Genomic DNA, 20,341 nt, shown 5'->3' on the forward strand with positions numbered 1-20,341 from the left:
CTGGACGTGTTGGTTTTCAGTATTTCCGTGTTCTGTCTTGTGGCTGTTGTATTTCAGTAGAAGTTGTGAGTTTAGTCCAAAGTCCTCTCTCTAGTTTTTTGCTCCTCCCAGTATCAGAGGAACAGTGTTACTTCCTGTTTGACGATTCATAAAAGAGGCTGACATTTCTCAGAACTACTCTACTCTTTACTACAAACTAGATTTAAATTTCATTTAGCGTTGAAACCACAGCCCCATCTCTCAGTTCTTTCTATAAATATTAGGATTGCTTGTTTTGTTTTTAGCTGGAACATTACATTCCTGTGTTGTCACAGAGTGAGTTGTGCAATGCAGAACTGAAAACAAACACACCCTTCATGCTGACGCCAGCAGGATGGGACAGAGAGTGAATGTAATTTAATACATGGAGTTGTTTTAACTGTTCAGTTAATCAGCTTTGTTGCAGCTGTCTGGTTTCAGTTGGTTTGAAAGTGACTCCACAGTTCATAAGCGGTTTACCCACAACACCAGCCACTGCTGTAATAAAGATGATGCAAAGGATTCAAGATTTAAAGACAAAGAGGAAGGAGAAAAAGAAACTGATTCAGAATCAGCCATGAGTCAGGTGACAGAGAAACAAAGACTCAGCGAGGCAGAAAATAAACTGTTCAGGTCTAACTTTGATTTTTTCAGACATAATCTAAATCAAACTAAATTCAAAACTAAAGATTGGAACCTGCTTTAAAATAACTCAGATGTTTTATCACAAGGATCAACTCTGTAACAACTATATTGATTTATTGTCTACACTAATAACTAAAGATCCAGGGTTGGGACAGACAACAAATGCAGCTCCAGAACGACACAAATGTGATTTTCTTATTTTCATTTGCTCTTTTTTGATTTTTGTTTTTACGATTAAGTAATGCTTTGTGATGCTGAAGTTTTGTAGGTGTTTCAAATAGTGACCATGCACATGTTGAACTATGGTTAAAATCTTCACCTGTTTATCAGGACTTGTCAGAGAGGTGTGAAAGGGAAAGAGCTTTCAACAACTCGTGGTACAAAGGGCATCCATGGCTGAAATATTCAGCTGTTTAATTATTTATCTTCTTCTCTTTATAATACCGTAAAACACTTATTCCAATAGAAATGTGGAGGAGAAACTGAGAGTAAGTTTATTCCAGTAATTTAAAGTTTACATTCTGAGCATGTATCTGGTTTTCTTATACCGAGTGATTTACAATGAAAGCAAAAGGGGTTGCCAAAGAGGACCAATAAATCTTTTTAATGTTACTTTTATTAAGCAACACAAAAAAAGCAACCTTTAAAAAACAAGAAAGGGAACAACAAATGAGGCAACAGAAGCAAGACAAAAGAATGACACTATCAAAAGAAAATATTAAAATATTAAAATAAAGAGAAAATCTAAATAAAAAAGAGATTTTGTCATATCAGATCCTGAACCACCAAAATAAAGTGTCTCTTACTCTGTCTCATACAGGATCATCTGTATGTTGGAAATATTTCATCAAGAAATTATAATATTATATTTTTTTATTCAGAGCGACTTACAATGAAAATAAAAACTGAGACAACTTCAGTTTCTAAATCACCAGCATCACAAAAAAAATCTCAAAACAAAATGAAATAAAATGACTGAGAGCAGAATTAAAATGATTCTACTTTTACAGGCAGGATGTTTTTCCTGCTCATCATCATTGTGATACAAATACACTGTAATGACATTAGATAATTTAGATTCAGTTAGACAGGTAAACTGTAAATGTCATCACTGTTGTCACTGTCATCGTAATCATCATCATAATCACTATGATAGGTCAAAATTGCAATCACTATCATCATCATCATCATCATCATCAAAATCTAGCATTGGTAAAATCTTAATTGGGAATTCATCTCTAATGCTTATGTATGGAAATAGCTTTTCAGTGAAGGTGTGTGTGAAGGTGTAAATGTGTTCATAAGTATCATGATCAGAGAATGACAATTTTCCTGTGTAACAGTCAAGCTGTACTCTGATCTTCTGAAGCTTCTCCTTCACTGAGAGAACAACTGGTTGTGCTGATTGAGAGAAGGCTTTATATTTACCATTAGACAACCCTATTCTCCATATTCCAGACTGGACGTTTCCTTTCCTCTTCACAGACTCTGTGGCCACTCCCAAAAACCAGAATTTATTGTCTCCAACGTCAACATCCCAGCTGTGAGTCCCTGAGTTAAAACCCTCAGAGCTCAGGACAATGTGAAAGTTATCACATCTCTCTGGATTGTCAGGAAGCTTCTGTTTCTCTCCTCGTCTCACACTGGTCAGATCCTCAGACAGGATGAGGTCTGGATGAGCAGTGTTTGGATCCAGAACCACAGGACTGTAGGAGACCATCTTCTTCATCTTGTCCCAGATGTTGTAGGTCATGTTGCCCAGATGTTTGGCCTGGTCTATCAGAGCTCCTGAGTCCAGCTGTGGATCATCCAGCAGGGGGCGCTGCTGGACTCTTCCCACTGTAACCTTGTAGTTCCTCAGGAATGAGACGTCTTCAGCTCTCAGCTCGTCCTCTGTGGCTCTGACTGTGTGTGACAGAGCTGCTATCTCTCTGCTCAGAGCCTCCATCTTCTCCTTCATCATCTGACTCTTCTGCTCCTCTTCCTCCCTCAGAGCAGTGATCCTGGCCTCCTCTTCCTCCTCTAGAAACTGGTGAAGCTTCTTAAACTGCTCCTTAATCTGCCTCTCTGTGTGTTGGGCCTGGACCTTAATGTGTTCTGCTGTTTGATCAAAGTTTCCTTTAACTTGTTCAAACAGCTTCAGTTTCTCTTGTAAAGGCTTCAGGGATTCCTGGAGCTTCTCTTTGCGTTCCTGTGCAGCTTCATCAATGGGATTGAATCTGTGATTACTGTGTGCTTTTGAATGCAGACAGACGAGACAAACTGGCTGCTGATGGTCCAGACAGAAGAGTTTGAGTTTCTCAGAGTGCAGACTGCAGAGAGACTCAGACCCTGCTGAAGCTCTCTGATCTCTCTGCAGTAAGAAAGTCTCACACAGGTTCTTTAAAGCCAAGTTACGAGGTGGATCACACTGTGGAGATATTTTCTTACAAACTGGACACTCCTGTATTGGTTTCTCTCTCCACCAGCTCTGCAGACAGTCTTTACAGAAGCTGTGGCTGCACGACAGGACGACAGGATTTTTGAAAATATCCTGGCAGACTGGACAGGAGAGATCGTCCTCTGACTGGGCAGACATTGTCCTTCCAAGTGAAGATGAAAACACAGCAGGCAAACTTGAAGAAAGTCTTGAGTGGTTTCCTACCTCTGTTGGAAATGTGTCTTGGAGTTATATGGTCTGTTCGCAGATCAATAGCAGCTGGACGTGTTGGTTTTCCAGTATTTCAGTATTCTGTCTTGTAGCTGTCGTCTGTCAGTCGAGGCGAGTTTTGTCTTAAGATGAATCGTAGCCTCTCTTTAGTCTAACTCTCCTCCCAGTATTAGATGAAGAATGTGACTTCCTGTATGGCAGGTTCTACAAGAGGTTAACCTCTGTCATACCATTTCCTGGAAATATTCTACCTTTCACTTTGAAACACCAGTTTCATTGTAATGATTAACACTGAAACTTTCTCCATCTATGTTCATTCTACTACCTAGAATGTAAGTCACTACAGAGCACATTCCCCCGCCAAGGCGAAATATTGACCAAAGTGTTGAAAAATACCCTGTGTCCCAATGTTAAGGAAAGTGAAAGTAAATCCTGGATCCACCACTTTAATGGAATCTGCTCCGAAATTGAATGAGTTCTTCCGTGGCCCACACCCCACCCCCCCAAGTTTGGTCCAAATCTGTTCAGTCCTTTTTCCGTAATCCTGCTGACAAATAAACCAACAGGTGAAAACATTACCTCCTTGCACGTCACAGGAACATTGCATTCCCATGTCATGTCAGCTCAATTAAATCCTGTTAACCCTATCAATCCTCCACCCACTTGTTCAATGCAGAACTGAACACAAACACACTCTTCATGCTGACGCCAGCAGGATGGGACAGACAGTGAATGTAATTTAATACATGGAGTTGTTTTAACTGTTTTAACTTTGTTTTTACGATTAAGTAATGCTTTGTGATGCTGAAGTTTTGTAGGTGTTTCAATTAGTGACCCTGCACATGTTGAACTATGGTTAAAATCTTCACCTGTTTATCAGGACTTGTCAGAGAGGTGTGAAAGGGAAAGAGCTTTCAACAGCTCGTGGTACAAAGAGCATCCATGGCTGAAATATTCAGATGTTTAATTATTTATCTTCTTCTCTTTATAATACCGTAAAACACTTATTCCAATAGAAATGTGGAGGAGAAACTGAGAGTAAGTTTATTCCAGTAATTTAAAATTTACATTTTGAGCATGTATCTGATTTTCTTGATTTATAATGAAAGCAACAGTAGTGACAGATTCATTTACTAAATCACCAACTTTACATCATTTCTACCCCCAAAATGATCATTAATGGCTGTTTATAGACATTTAGACCAACTGGAGGGGGCGCCAAAGAGGAGGAAGAAATCCTTTCAAAAATACACAAGCAACCTACAGTATATAACAAGGATCAATAAAGAAACAACAGGAGTGAGGCTAAAAAATCAGGACTATCAAGAGTAAATATTAAAATATTAAAATAAAGAGCAAATAAAAATATAAGATATTTTGTCATATCAGTTCCTGAATCACCAAAATAAAGTGTCTCTTACTCTGTCTCATACAGGATCATCTGTATGTTGGAAATGTTTTCATATTTCCTCAAGACATTAATCTGCTAACGTGCATCATCAGTAATTTACAATTTTACATTTAGATTTTCTTGTTCAGAGAAATTTACAACAAGAATAAAAACTGAGACAACTTCAGTTCCTAAATCACCAGCATCACAAAAAATTTCAAAACAAAATAAGATAAAATGACTGAGATCAGAATTAAAATGATTCTACTTTTACAGACAGGATCATCGTCAGAGTTGTTTCATGTTCATCTCACGTTTTTCCTGCTCTCGGTTTATTTCACTGCTGCTACTAGAGTAATCATTGTGATACAGATACACTGAAATGACATTAGATAAAGTCAGATTCAGTTAGATTATTGTTATTTTCTTCTATAACCCGATAGGACGAAATCAGGTGGTAGCATTTGAAACAATTTGTCGTCTTCATCGCAACTGTCATCATTGTCGTCCTCATCATTGTCGCTGTCATTGTCGCTGTCATTGTCGCTGTCATTGTCGCTGTCATTGTCGCTGTCATCATCCTCATCCTCCACTGGTAAAATCTGAATGGGGAATTCATCTCCATTGACAATGAGTGGAAACAACTTCTTTGCACAAATGCATTTGAAGGTGTAAATGTGCTCATCAGCATCGAGATCAGAGAAAGACAGTTTTCTCCCATCACAGTCAAACTCAACTCTGATCTTCTGAAGTTTCTCCTTCACTGAGAGAACGACTGGTTGTGCTGATGGGGAGAAGGCTTCATATTTACCATTAGACAACCCTATTCTCCATATTTCAGACCTCTTCACAGACTCTGTAGCCACTCCCAAAAACCAAAATTTATTGTCTCCAACATCAACGTCCCAGCTGTGAGTCCCTGAGTCAAAACCCTCAGAGCTCAGGACAATGAGGGAGTTATCAAACCTCTCTGGATTGTCAGGAAGCTTCTGTCTCTGTCCACGTCTCACACTGGTCAGATCCTCAGACAGGATGAATTCTGGATGAGCAGTGTTTGGGTCCAGAATCACAGGACTGTAGGAGACCATGTCCTTCATCTTTTCCCAGATGTTGAAGGTCAGGTTGCCCAGATGTTCAGCCACATCAATCAGAGCTCCTGAGTGCAGCTGTGGATCATCCAGCAGGGGGCGCTGCTGGACTCTTTCCACTGTAACCTTGTAGTTCCTCAGGAATGAGACGTCTTCAGCTCTCAGCTCGTCCTCTGTGGCTCTGACTGTGTGTGACAGAGCTGCTATCTCTCTGCTCAGAGCCTCCATCTTCTCCTTCATCATCTGACTCTTCTGCTCCTCTTCCTCCCTCAGAGCAGTGATCCTGGCCTCCTCTTCCTCCTCTAGAAACTGGTGAAGCTTCTTAAACTGCTCCTTAATCTGCCTCTCTGTGTGTTGGGCCTGGACCTTAATGTGTTCTGCTGTTTGATCAAACTCCTCTTTAACTTGTTTACAACACTTTAACTTCTTCTTTAAGGGCTCCAGAGTTTCCTGAAGTTCCTTCTTGTGTTGTCGAGCAGCTTCATCGATGGGTCTGAATCTGTGGTTGGTGTGTTTTTCTGAATCTCTGCAGACGACACACACTGGCTGCTGATGGTCCAGACAGAAGAGTTTGAGTTTCTCAGAGTGCAGACTGCAGAGAGGCTCAGACCCTGCTGAAGCTCTCTGATCTCTCTGCAGTAAGAAAGTCTCACACAGGTTCTTTAAAGCCAAGTTACGAGGTGGATCACTCTTTGATGATCTCCTCTTACAAACTGGACACTCCTGCAAAGGTTTCTCTCTCCACCATCTCTGCAGACAGTCTTTACAGAAGCTGTGGCTGCACGACAGGACGACAGGATTTTTGAAAATATCCTGGCAGACTGGACAGGAGAGATCGTCCTCTGACTGGGCAGACATTGTCCTTCCAAGTGAAGATTAAAACACAGCAGGCAAACTTGAAGAAAGTCCGGTGTGGTTTCCTACCTCTGTTGGAAATGTGTCTTGGAGTTGAATGGTCTGTTTGCAGATCAGTAGCAGCTGGACGTGTTGGTTTTCAGTATTTCAGTATTCTGTCTTGTGGCTGTTGTATTTAAGTAGAAGTTGTGAGTTTAGTCTTAACCTCTCTCTCTAGTCTGTTTCTCCTCCCAGTATCAGAGGAACAGTGTTACTTCCTGTTCAATTTATAAAAGGGGCTGACATTTCTCAGAACTACTCTACTCTTTACTGCAAACTGAATTTAAGTTTCATTTAGAGTTGAAATCACAGCCCCATCTCTCAGTTCCTTCTAGAAATTATAGGATTGCTTGTTTCGTTATTCGCTGCACATTACATTCCCATGTCATGTCAGCACCATTTTACCATATAAACCCTATCAACCAACAACTCACTTGTGGAACTTAACAAAAAAGACAGCTGACGCCAGCAGGCTTACAATTTATTACATGCCATTGTTTAACTGTTCAGTTAATCAGCTTTGTTGTATCTTTAAGATTTAAGTTGGTATGAAAGTGACTCCACAGTTCACAACCTTATTTCCTACAACACCACCCGCTGCTGTAATTAACACTGTGTACGTAGTACTACTTTGGGTACTGTGATATTTTTTTAAATGGAAGGTTTTTATATTTCCAAAGAGTGACTGAAGGGATGAGGAGAGCGGACACAGAGGAGAGGTAGAAACTCAAGATGAAACAGAAAGATGGAGAAAGTGAAGATTATGCAAAGGATTCAAGATTTAAAGACAAAGAGGAAGGAGAAAAAGAAACTGATTCAGAATCAGCCATGAGTCAGGTGACAGAGAAACAAAGACTCAGCGAGGCAGAAAATAAACTGTTCAGGTCTAACTTTGATTTTTTCAGACATAATCTAAATCAAACTAAATTCAAAACTAAAGATTGGAACCTGCTTTAAAATAACTCAGATGTTTTATCACAAGGATCAACTCTGTAACAACTATATTGATTTATTGTCTACACTAATAACTAAAGATCCAGGGTTGGGACAGACAACAAATGCAGCTCCAGAACGACACATTTGTGATTTTCTTTTGCTCTTTTTTGATTTTTATTTTTACGATTAAGTAATGCTTTGTGATGCTGAAGTTTTGTAGGTGTTTCAATTAGTGACCATGCACATGTTGAACTATGGTTAAAATCTTCACCTGTTTATCAGGACTTGTCAGAGAGGTGTGAAAGGGAAAGAGCTTTCAACAGCTCGTGGTACAAAGAGCATCCATGGCTGAAATATTCAGATGTTTAATTATTTATCTTCTTCTCTTTATAATACCGTAAAACACTTATTCCAATAGAAATGTGGAGGAGAAACTGAGAGTAAGTTTATTCCAGTAATTTAAAATTTACATTTTGAGCATGTATCTGATTTTCTTGATTTACAATGAAAGCAACAGTAGTGACAGATTCAGTTACTAAATCACCAACTTTACATCATTTCTACCCCCAAAATGATCTTTAATGGCTGTTTATAGACATTTAGACCAACTGGAGGGGGCGCCAAAGAGGAGGAAGAAATCCTTTCAAAAATACACAAGCAACCTACAGTATATAACAAGGATCAATAAAGAAACAACAGGAGTGAGGCTAAAAAATCAGGACTATCAAGAGTAAATATTAAAATATTAAAATAAAGAGCAAATAAAAATATAAGATATTTTGTCATATCAGTTCCTGAATCACCAAAATAAAGTGTCTCTTACTCTGTCTCATACAGGATCATCTGTATGTTGGAAATGTTTTCATATTTCCTCAAGACATTAATCTGCTAACGTGCATCATCAGTAATTTACAATTTTACATTTAGATTTTCTTATTCAGAGAAATTTACAACAAGAATAAAAACTTCAGTTTCTAAATCACCAGCATCATAAAAAATTTCAAAACAAAATAAGACAAAATGACTGAGATCAGAATTAAAATGATTCTACTTTTACAGACAGGATCATCGTCAGAGTTGTTTCATGTTCATCTCACGTTTTTCCTGCTCTCGGTTTATTTCACTGCTGCTACTAGAGTAATCATTGTGATACAGATACACTGAAATGACATTAGATAAAGTCAGATTCAGTTAGATTAACTTTATTTATATCCACAAGCGTATGGGTAGCACTCATCATCGCCGTCATTGTCGCTGTCATCCTCCTCTGGTAAAATCTGAATGGGGAATTCATCTCTATTGCCAATGAATGGAAACAACTTCTTCTCACCACTGCAGTTGAAGGTGTAAATGTGCTCATCAGTATTGAGATCAGAGAAAGACAAGTCTCTGAAGAAACAGTCAAGCTCAACTCTGATCTGCTGAAGCTTCTCCGTCACTGACAGAAAAACTGGTCGGCCTGATGGGGAGAAGGCTTTATATTTACCATTAGACAACCCTATTCTCCATATTCCAGACCGTATTTTTCCTTTCCTCTTCACAGACTCTGTAGCCACTCCCAAAAACCAGAATTTACTGTCTCCAACGTCAACATCCCAGCTGTGAGTCCCTGAGTCAAAACCCTCAGAGCCCAGGATGGAAATGAAGTTATCAAACCTCTCTGGATTGTCAGGAAGCTGCTGTTTCTCTCCACGTCTCACACTGGTCAGATCTTCAGACAGGATGAGGTCTGGATGAGCAGTGTTTGGGTCCAGAACCACAGGACTGTTGGAGACCATCTTCTTCATCTTGTTCCAGATGTTGAAGGTCAGGTTGCCCAGATGTTTGGCCTGGTCTATCAGAGCTCCTGAGTCCAGCTGTGGATCATCCAGCAGGGGGCGCTGCTGGTCTCTTCCCACTGTAACCTTGTAGTTCTTCAGGAATGAGACGTCTTCAGCTCTCAGCTCGTCCTCTGTGGCTCTGACTGTGTGTGACAGAGCTGCTATCTCTCTGCTCAGAGCCTCCATCTTCTCCTTCATCATCCGACTCTTCTGCTCCTCTTCCTCCCTCAGAGCAGTGATCCTGGCCTCCTCTTCCTCCTCTAGAAACTGGTGAAGCTTCTTAAACTGCTCCTTAATCTGCCTCTCTGTGTGTTGGGCCTGGACCTTAATGTGTTCTGCTGTTTGATCATAGTTTCCTTTAACTTGTTCAAACAGCTTCAGTTTCTCTTGTAAAGGCTTCAGGGATTTCTGGAGCTCCTTTTTGCGTTCCTGTGCAGCTTCATCAATGGGACAGAATTGGTGATTACTGTGTGCTTTTGAATGCAGACACACGACACACACTGGCTGCTGATGGTCCAGACAGAAGAGTTTGAGTTTCTCAGAGTGCAGACTGCAGAGAGACTCAGACCCTGCTGAAGCTCTCTGATCTCTCTGCAGTAAGAAAGTCTCACACAGGTTCTTTAAAGCCAAGTTACGAGGTGGATCACTCTTTGATGATCTTCTCTTACAAACTGGACACTCCTGTATTGGCCTTTCTCTCCACCAGCTCTGCAGACAGTCTTTACAGAAGCTGTGGCTGCACGACAGGACGACAGGATTTTTGAAAATATCCTGGCAGACTGGACAGGAGAGATCGTCCTCTGACTGGGCAGACATTGTCCTTCCAAGTGAAGATGAAAACACAGCAGGCAAACTTGAAGAAAGTCCGGTGTGGTTTCCTACCTCTGTTTGAAATGTCTCCTGAAGTTATATGGTCTGTTCGAAGATCAATAGCTGGTGGACGTGTTGGTTTTCAGTATTTCCGTGTTCTGTCTTGTGGCTGTTGTATTTCAGTAGAAGTTGTGAGCTTAGTCCAAAGTCCTCTCTCTAGTTTATTACACCTGCCAGTATCAGAGGAACAGTGTTGCTTCCTGTTTGACGATTCATAATAGAGGATGACATTTAGCATTGAAGGAAGGGCACCATCTCTCAGTTCCTTCTACAAATTATAGGATTGCTGGTTTAGGTGAAACATTAAATTCCCATGTCATGTTAGCACCATATCGCGTGTTTATTATTTATTTATTTATTTATTATTGTTGCCATGAGAACCAAGGTCCAGTACGCCTGCGCCATAGAGACGGTATTTCAGGAGACAGTCCATTGGGTTGTATTAGAGGGTTGAAAAACAATGACGTATATGGTCTTTCAGGTTGGACACCTCTCCCTCTTATAGGCTATTGTATGTCTGACACTCAGGCACAGAGTGCAAATTATACAATGGCAGGCGGGGGGGGGCAATTATGTCTTGATAGGTAGGTACTTATTAATCTCTTAGGGGAAATTCGAGTGTCCAGCAGCTCAAAAGTAGTAATAATTAATAACATTTTCAACATAACAATCAACAATTACCCAACCAGGTAAAACTCCTGAATTCCTGAGTGAAAACAAATGACAATCCAACACTGGAAATGAAAGGGCGCGCTATCAGCTAGCTAATTAGCTAATCTAACTTTGGGCTAAAGTGAGAAACTAGCTAACATTAGTTAGCTTAACTGTAACTTAAGGCTAAAGTGAGAAACTAGCTAATTAATGTTAGCTAAACTGTAACTTAATGCTAAAGGTACAACTAGCGAACATTAGTTAGCTAAACTGTAATTTAAGGCTATAGTGAGAAACTAGCTAACATTAGCACTCATCCACATATACTTGACACAATCTAATTCATAAACTCAAGAGGTAAGAAAGTATAATGTATTACACACGCTAAATAGTTAGTTAGTAGATAGTAAATAGTTACATAAATGTACCCACAATGTCTCAGTTTGCTTGTGTGATGCACAATATTCGAACTTATTCACTGATTATATGAATATTTGTTTCGTTTTGTAATTGCTTTTTTAATGGTTTCCCTGTTTGAGTTTTGGGGCTACTTTATTAGGAACACCTGTACTCCTGCTCATTAATGCAGTTATTCAGCTAATCATGTAGCAGAGGCTCATAAAATCATGCAGATACAGGCCATTTTCTTCAGTTAATGCTCGGATGAAACATCAGAAAGGGGGGGAAATGTGAGCTTGGTGACCTTGAACATGGCATGATTGTTGGTGCCAGTCAGGCTGGTTTGAGTTGTTTGATTATGTGATGCAATGCTACCTGTTAGTGTTTTTTTAGGTCAGGGTGTTCTGAGTGTTGTAGTTGTATTGGTGCATTTTGGATGTGAGATTAACTTGTCCCGAGCTAGATGTCGATAGTGAGAACTGTGTTTGAAAGAATGAACTCAGTATCGAGCCAAAAGTGTGTTTTCAACTGAAAAAAATGTAATACAATTACAGTTTTGGAGGAAGATTGAACAAGCTCTGAAGAATGTATCGACATAGACTTGAAATTTGACCCTAAGTTTTTCCTACTAGGTTTACACCATGATAAACATGATACACCTTGGAAAGATATTGCTGTCTAGTATCTTCGTATTCGCTTGCAATACGAGCTTTATCACTCTCTTGGAAGAAAACCAAGAGAGTGGTTGTTGATGCCAGACGGGCAGACAGGAACACCTTGACTACCGTAACTGAGATAACCACTCTTTATAACTGTTTGAGCAGTTATAAAGTCTGAATCCAGTAGAACACCTTTGGGATGTAAGAGAACAGGAGATTGGCAGCATGAATGTGCAGCTGACAGATCTGCAGAAAGGATGTGATGTGTTCATGTCAACATGGAGCAGAAACCCAGTACTAGTGTGGTGTTCCTGATAGTGTTCAAGTGTGCCGAACGTGAACTGATGCCGCTGTTTAGTGACAGTAAATACAAGACACACAAAAAGAGCATCACCAGAATTGATGAATCAGTTATTATTATTATCATTATTATTATTATTATTATTATTGATCCCACAGCGAACGTTGAAAGATTAAAAAGAAAACATTTCTACATTCTGTTGGTTCTTGTCGTCCGTTTAGTCCTTTGCGCGCTTCGCAACAGTCAGACATCCAAACAGGTTTCAAGTCCTCAAATGTCAGAAAATTCACTGGGTTTCCCCCTTTAAAGCTTTTCTACAAAAATATGACGAGTGACGACCGACGTCATTGTCATCGTCCAATCAATAAATCAACAAAAATACAATCAGGATATGTTTACATACATTTTATATATAGATTTAGGTCTCTCTCAGGAATAGAAGCATTAATATATACACACATATCTGCTGTGAGGCTTGGGTTCAATCAATCAATCAATCAATCAATCAATCAAATATCAAAAGCTCTCAGACTTATCTCGTCAGCAATATAAACACTTGAATTAGCTGCAGGAGATCCCAAAATACACAGAAAAGTTTCTCCGAGAACAGACCAGGACCAGTTGACCAGAAACTGGACTACATTTCCCAGCATGCAGCTGATCTCTGCCAGGCAGCTTCCCAGCAGGGCCGTAGCCAGGATTTGAGAAACACTGAGGTCATGAGCCTGAATCTCCACAGTAAAACCCCACACACTTAAGAAATGAGCCACTAACCAAACTGTTAAGTTTTTTTTGAGTATTTTACAAAAACGTGACAAAATTTCACATTTGATTTATTTGTTTAACTGTTGCATTTCTCTACATTCAGGTGTGTAATTCTGGTGGAAAATATTTTTATTTGGCCTTTTGGTTTTCTGCCTAAAAAGTCAAATTATTTCAAGAGTTTTGGTCTAAAAACACCAAAAACTGTCTTAAAATATGTGGAATGTGTTGATTATCCATTTGTCATTTAAGGCAATTTAAGTATAAATTCTAAAAAATTCCTGCTTGTATCTTCAAATGGAAATGTTTTCTAGTCTATGATTGTAAACTGAGTATCTTAAAGTTTCAGACTATAGATCAGACTAAACAAAACGACACCTTGGGCTTTCTGGGAGTTGTCATGTTTTACTGATTTCTGATATTTTATAGATCAGATGTTTAGAGGATTAATTGAAAAAACAACGGTCACATAAATTATTGATATTCATGAGTCTGCAGATTCTCCAAAACATTAACCAAGGACATGACCTCAGTCCGTAACGCTAGCTACAGCCCTGCATGTTCAGACAGCTCTCAATATGAAGTTGACTCTCCACAGGCAACTTTTAGAGGCAACACGTCTCTGCACTGAAGAACTGAAGTTAATCGGTTTAGGGGGAGATTACGTGACTGACGTATCAGCCTACGTCATTTATTACAACCAATGAAGCTGCTTCTATCTAATCCACAAAAAAAGAAGACGACGTTCATTTCCTAATAAACTCCCTCGCACATCCAGAGAAAGTCACGAGTGGGAACAACACCAGACCTAAATGATCATTAAAAATATCACGTGAAAAAAAAGAACAATTTATGAGAATTACATCTAAATAAATGACCAGATCTAAATATTTCACCAACTTGGGTCAGGATCCAAAATAGAACCAGCTATCGGAGCCCAGCCAAACTCTGTAGATGAATATGGTTTAATGTGACGTTAAAAGTCTCATTCAAAGGAAGTAAATGTTCTGAGACAGTCAAACAAAACAAAACTCTAGCAGTGTTTTTTATTAAACATGTTAGATCCTGTATGAATAGGGACAGAAAGACACTGAAGTTCTTTTAATGTGAAGTTTTTAAACAGTAAATTTCACAGATTTTTGCCATTTGAAAAGAGTAAAGCTGAGACCTGCAAGTATTAATTATTAGTAGTAAGTATTAAGTTACAACCTTCTAATGCAAGAAGACTTACATCATCTGCCTGATGTCCTTAAATCAGCACACTCATAAATTTATCATTAACATTATTGTCATTAAAAGTAAATGTATTATTCATTTTTCTGTGATAACATACTTGATATGTGAAGACTAATACTAGATTTTTCTGGGTGTTTCTGTAACAAGAACCAGTTTAATCAATTTTTATCATAAACACAAACATTTTGACAAGGAGACCTTAAATTTAGTTATTAAAGAATTGTGACATTTTACAGTGTAAAGATAATTACATTTTGTCATTGCTCTCTGATGGACAATCCATGTACTGGAGACATTGTTTTGAAATTGAAACATAAGGCATTTCTTATCATTTACACACAGATACCAATATATTTGCAATAAACAAATATCAGCTGATTCATTGATTGTGGTTCTAGTGTTATTATTCCTACTAGTGACTTTCAGCAGTTGACAGAAGTCAGACATCATTTAATGCAACTTTAAGGTCCTAAATATTCCCAGAGTGACACTGATGTGAGCAAAACTAATGTGATGTAATAATTACAGGGCTGCAACTCACAATTATTTTCATTCATGTTTTTGTCTATAAAATATGAGAAAATAGTGAGAAGTGCCTGTGAACTCTCCCTACAGCCCGAGTGACGTCTTCAGATGTCTTTGATCAACCGTCCAAAACCCAAAACATACCATCATGTGACACAGAAAACAATCAAACCCTGAAACCAGAGAATATTTAGAAAATGACTCAAACGATTGTCCAAATAGTTTCCTATAGATCAACTAATTGTTTCAGTTCTGAATGATTATACTAGTAGTTTTTTTTGGGTTGTTATACCCGTGAACATATCAGCCAATAAGTGACAACAAATGCCAAAAGTATTTACGTGGTGATTCAGAAACAGTGTCTCCATTACAGTGTGTCCACTCAGTACATATCCTGGTCACAATTCTTAATTACTAAATTTAATATCATAAATTGTATCATCAATAATTGTTTGTTAAAAAGGGAATATTGCCTGTTCAGCCTTAAAACTCTTGTGTGGTTCAGACTTTAGTTGTTACATTAACTGACATCTAAAGTTTATTTCCTGTGGTAGAAGGTTCAGTCAAGTCCTTCAACATGTCGGTGTGTCCCCTGTAACTGCTGATAACCAGCTTCAATCATCACAGACTTTTCATAGTGCACTTTATTCTCAATGCACTTCTCCTAAAACATCAGCGTTGCCTCTAAAAGCTGCAAATAAATCAGAGCCTCCTCCTCCTTCTTATTATTTTTCCTCATGTTAACCAGATAAGTATTTACACAGTAAACCAGACATTTGCCCACAGTAACATTTTTAATCCTTTTCCACAAACAGTGGCACCATTTGGCGTCCCAGGAGCGGAAACCGTTGCCCTCAAAAGGTGAGGAAATCAAAATGTTGACTCATCATATATTCAAACTTTTGTACGGGTCAAAGAAAGAGAGTGACGTCTGACAACGTGCTGTTAAGTGAAACATCCAACCTCCACACGTGTTCCCAGAGCTTCTTTTGTTCTAACATATTTACAGTCTACAGACACAGTTGAGTCAGGAGCGTTGGGTTCGATTTGTGACGACCGGGACCGAACGCAACGATCTGTGGCGACTGACCTGTACCTCACTGTTCAGACACTCTGGACCAACACTGGCTCAAAGCCGGCAAATTAAAACCTCCACACACCATGGTTCAACCACGTGACGCAGTGGAGCTACTGGACTTATTTCTAAACCCCGCCCCTCTGGGAGTTCTAGGCAAAAGGCAAATCAAATGCACCCGGGACTGAAGAGGATCTGAGACACTAACAGCTTCCTGTCTGGCTAATCAACAAGCCACATAACGATCATCTGCCCAGGAAGTGAGCACTAACTAAAACGATCAACAGCTCTATTGGTAAGACTGGGAGAAACAAAAACTTTATGCACAATCAAAATGCAAACAAGAAGAAAAAGGCAAAAGACGGTCGCTGTAGCAACAGGAAATGACAAGTCTCAAAAGTTTTTAAAACAGAAATCTAAACAGCCAAAAAGGAAGCAGAACTTTTAGAAAATAAAACAGGACACACATCGACTTCCAGCGATTGATCAGTGTGTTCGTGACGTCCTTGTGTTTGGTTTTGCTCTGTGCCGTCTGTGCTGTGCCGACACACTCTGGTGCTGATCCCATTAAACTAAACAGTTAACCAGCAGTGAGGCAAAACAATCGATCGTTCAGCCTCATTTGTGATTGGGTGGAGGGGGCAGGAGAGGGGCGGAGCGGTCGTCGGTGATGGTCCTTTTGAGCTTTACTCCTCTGATGAGGGTCAGCATGTTACCTCCTCCTTCCTCCTGGGTCAGCTGCTCTGCCGCCTGGTCTTGGCTGGAGGGTGGAGGAGCCTGGGGCTGGTAGAGAGTGCCGTGGCCCGGCCACGAGGGCTCTCCCTGGGCCACGGGGGGCGGGAGCTGGGCCTGCTGCTGCTGCTGCTGCTGCTGCTGCTGCTGCTGCTGCTGGAACAGCTTCTGTTTCTGCTGCTGGTTCAGCAGCAGCTGATACTGGTCCTGCTGCTGATACTGGTCTGGTCGATGTTGCAGTTGCTGGGGTTGCTGAAGCAGGGACTGCTGATGTTGAAACTGTTGCTGTAGTTGCTGCTGCTGCTGATAATATTGCTGCTGCTGCTGCTGCTGCTGCTGCTGCTGAATCTGGAGTTGCTGGTTGTGCTGCTGTAGTTGCTGCTGGTACTGTCTCTGTTGTTGATGTTTGGCGTTGCTGCCCTCTGGTGGCAGGGAGGGTACAGTAGGTACAGGCACTGGGATGGGCATCTGACCTGGGACCAGCTGGTAGTACGGGGAGGAGGAGGGGGGTAAGGCGCTGAGGCTCTGCGTGGAGGTGCAGAGTTTACTGTGACCTAGACCTCCTACTCCTCCAGCAGGGGGCGCTGTGAAAACATTCTCATCACTTCCACCGTTTCCTCCGAGGGCTTTAAGCGGGACCTGGGGGGTGCAGATGGGGATGGGAACCCCCCCGCTGATTGTTCCCCTGCGATACGCCGGCTTGGACGACGGTTTGCGTCTGATGGTTGCCGTGTGGGACGGCAGCTGGCGGACAGACCCGCCGATCAACTCGGGCTCGGCCAATAGGCTGACGGTGGAGGAGGGGCGTTTGGACTGAGCAAACTTCCTGTACTGTAAACTGAGGTCGGAGTTCCTCGGGATGGTCGAGGACTTGTCAAAGTCTGACTGGCTGTTTCCGTGGGACATGTGATGTAGGGAGATGGAGTCTGCGTCTCCGTGGAGAGAGATGGACTCGTAGTCAACTAGAGAGAGAGAGAGAGACAGAGACAGAGAGAGAGAGAGAGAGACAGAGAGAGAGAGACAGAGAGAGAGAGAGACAGAGAGAGAGAGAACATCAGTGTTTTCATCTCATCTGACAGACGACAGCAGCAGGAACATATAATTACACAAGTGACTTACAGTGTGTAACATGCAACACACACACACACACACACACACACACACACACACACACACACACACACACACACACACTTAAAGGGTATGACAAAAAGTGCAACATCAAACGTCGGTGTGTCTGTAGTTGTGAGGACACTCACACTAACCTGAACCTGATTCTAAAGATAATTTGTGAAGGAAGACGCTCCACTCTGTAACACCACTGTACAACCAGAGTGGAGCGTTTCAGTTGTTCCCATAGCAACAGTCTCCAGCTGTTATTTCAATGTGTCAGATACATATTTAATTAGTATTCAATAAGGCTGAATGATATGAAAAAAAAACAGACAGTTAATGTGATATGAGTCACAATCGAGGAATGATAACTTTTTCATTTCAGCAAACGAGCGTTTTCCCTTCAGCCTGCACAGTATGATTTATAGGCCTGGGCGTCTCTGTGGAACCAACATTTATTTATATTACATCTATAAAAATATGTTGTGACACATTTCACCTTTAGCTCTTGGGACTCGAATATTGCACTTGGCCATATTGTGATTTCGATAATATTTCAATTAGTATTTAAGTAAATATAAGTATGGGATTGGACACACTTGATCGGAACATCCCTACAGATCAAGCTGCTGCTCAAAACTTCTGTCTCAGCCAAAAACAGTTCTGAAATTATCTGTGGACAGCTGAACCTAAACAGATTCAACAGACGAGGGCGGTGTTGGATGCAGATGTGAGGACGTGCAGCTTGGAGATAAACAGGCAGGAAGGCAGACAGACAGATACACAGACAGACAGGTAGTCAGAGACCTACCATAGAGGGGAGGGTCTCTCTTTACAGCTGGAAGAGAAGGAAGGAAGTTTAACCAAGAAAACACAAACACTACAGCAGAGAACCAGAGAGGAACTAGTACACCGAAGAAATACAGAGGAAACTAGTAAACAACTTAGATGACAGAGTCAGTTTCATCCAAACAAAAACAGGAAATATAAATACAACACACAACAGAGGACAGCTGAGAGGTTCAGTCAGACAGACGGTCGACCTTCAGTGAAAGTGTGTCCATCATACAATAAATCAATTTGTGTTTGTTGTAGCTCATGATCAGAAGCTCATTCACATTTCCTACGTTTTTGTCTCCGATTGGTGGATGCAGGAAGACGTGGAAAATCAGTTTGTGGAAACATAACACATTGGGTGTGTGTGTGTACTTACTGTGTGTGTGTATGGTGTCTTCAGAGCAGGACGGGGTGGTGGTCTGAGTGCTGTAGCCGCTGGAGCAGTGCAGAGAGTCTCTACTGCTTCTCGGGGCGTCCGAATTCAATGCACCTAAAGTCAACGCCAGCTGGTCCCGGGCCGAGCAAGACTGAGAGAACGAGAGAGTAAAAAAAAACAAAAACAAAACAAGTTTAATTTACACTTTTTCACTAATATGACAGATGTTTATATAAAGTTTAAAGAAGAGGTAGGAAGAGAGGAAATAAGGAGAGGAAAGGAAACTGGGACAGAAGAGGATGGGGAGACGAGAGGACACAAGGAAAGGAGACAAGAGGAGAGAAAATGAGGAGCGGAGACTAGGTGAGAGGAAACAAACAGGGGACAGGACACAAGTGGAGGAAAGGAGACAAGGGGAAAGGAGATGAGATGAGAGGTTTTCTCCTCCACTGGCTGATGGGAATCCGCTGTATAAACTTTCAGGTGTTTAATAAACTTATAATTTTGTTATTTCTCATTTTAAAGAAAAGGATAAAAACAGACATCAAGCAGCAGACTCCTTTTGTTTGAACAATTAACAAACCATAAAGAAGATTTTTGTAATTTCCTGTTTAAATCCTCACAGTGATAACACCACTGCAGTGTGTGTGTGTGTGTGTGTGTGTGTGTGTGTGTGTGTGTGTGTGTGTGTTACCTTCCCAGACGCAGACATGGCCCGAGCTCTCTCTCCATGGTGTGTGTAGGCGTTGTGTGGAGGGACCAACAGGCCGTTCTCCGCCCCTCCGCCGCCCCCGGCTGCCATCTGATTGGTGGAGCCAACTGCATCCTGTCGTAAACAAACCAGTGAGTGGATGAATCAACATGAAGTGTAAATGTAAACAACAGTGTCGTGACCAGCGTACACAGAGTATAATCCCATGGAGCCAACAGAGAAGTCCCTCATCACACACCAATTATAAGACTGTGTTTCTGTACAGCACCTCTGACAGCAGGTACAGAAGTCGCCCGGCTAATTATACTTTATCAAATAAAGCCACTAATATTTATTTAATCAAAAAATATTTTTTGTGTATGTATTTTCTCCCAAATGATGAGTCTTGACAAACATTCAGTATTCACAGTGTTAAGCAGGACTTCTATTTTGGCTGCTGGTCTGTGAACATCAACACAACAGGTTTATAATTCAGTTTGACTCTCTGGTGTTTAAAAGTGAAGGATTTTAAATTGTAGTTTAAATAATTTCCATTTATGAATTTGTAGAAAATTTAAGTCTCTTGAGGGAAAAAGCTCAGTTAGCTTGTTAGCTTAGCCTTGCTCATTGAAACCAAGAGTCCTTGCTAAACACAAACTCTCTTTTTGTACCG

The 20,341-nt window shown here is 40.7% G+C and overlaps 5 protein-coding genes across 5 annotated transcripts in view; all 5 read right to left on the reverse strand.

The window, feature by feature from the left end:
• The window catches only part of LOC111219342 (zinc-binding protein A33-like), a 17,768-nt gene extending 8,145 nt beyond the window's left edge, over positions 1 to 9,623 (reverse strand). Inside the window, exon 1 of the mRNA XM_022741976.1 lies at positions 9,496 to 9,623. The gene's annotated coding sequence lies outside the window, so the exon portion shown is untranslated. The remainder of the gene's footprint in view (positions 1 to 9,495) is intronic.
• The window catches only part of LOC111219512 (E3 ubiquitin-protein ligase TRIM39-like), an 11,228-nt gene extending 673 nt beyond the window's left edge, over positions 1 to 10,555 (reverse strand). The window contains exon 1 of the mRNA XM_022742209.1: positions 8,892 to 10,555. Within this exon, the coding sequence (XP_022597930.1) occupies positions 8,892 to 10,257 (1,366 nt within the window). The 5' untranslated portion in view covers positions 10,258 to 10,555. The remainder of the gene's footprint in view (positions 1 to 8,891) is intronic.
• Positions 1,759 to 3,423, reverse strand: LOC111219513 (E3 ubiquitin-protein ligase TRIM39-like). The gene has a single exon (XM_022742210.1). It carries the CDS (start codon positions 3,239 to 3,241, stop codon positions 1,811 to 1,813), a length of 1,431 nt encoding a protein of 476 aa, XP_022597931.1. The 5' UTR covers positions 3,242 to 3,423; the 3' UTR covers positions 1,759 to 1,810.
• On the reverse strand, positions 4,263 to 6,878 carry LOC111219511 (nuclear factor 7, ovary-like). The gene has a single exon (XM_022742208.1). The coding sequence runs from the start codon at positions 6,647 to 6,649 to the stop codon at positions 5,123 to 5,125; it is 1,527 nt and encodes a 508-aa protein (XP_022597929.1). The 5' UTR covers positions 6,650 to 6,878; the 3' UTR covers positions 4,263 to 5,122.
• A 2,823-nt stretch (positions 10,556 to 13,378) lies between the features above and the next one.
• The window catches only part of LOC111219508 (metastasis suppressor protein 1-like), a 60,499-nt gene continuing 53,536 nt past the window's right edge, over positions 13,379 to 20,341 (reverse strand). The window contains exons 11-13 of the mRNA XM_022742204.1: positions 19,672 to 19,803; positions 18,978 to 19,128; positions 13,379 to 17,613 (exon numbers count right to left, since the gene is read on the reverse strand). Coding sequence (XP_022597925.1) covers positions 16,538 to 17,613; positions 18,978 to 19,128; positions 19,672 to 19,803 — 1,359 coding nt within the window. The 3' untranslated portion in view covers positions 13,379 to 16,537. The remainder of the gene's footprint in view (positions 17,614 to 18,977; positions 19,129 to 19,671; positions 19,804 to 20,341) is intronic.

Source organism: Seriola dumerili, unplaced genomic scaffold (assembly GCF_002260705.1).
Source record: "Seriola dumerili isolate Sdu_G_001 unplaced genomic scaffold, Sdu_1.0 BDQW01000066.1, whole genome shotgun sequence".
Taxonomy (NCBI): Eukaryota; Metazoa; Chordata; class Actinopteri; order Carangiformes; family Carangidae; genus Seriola; species Seriola dumerili.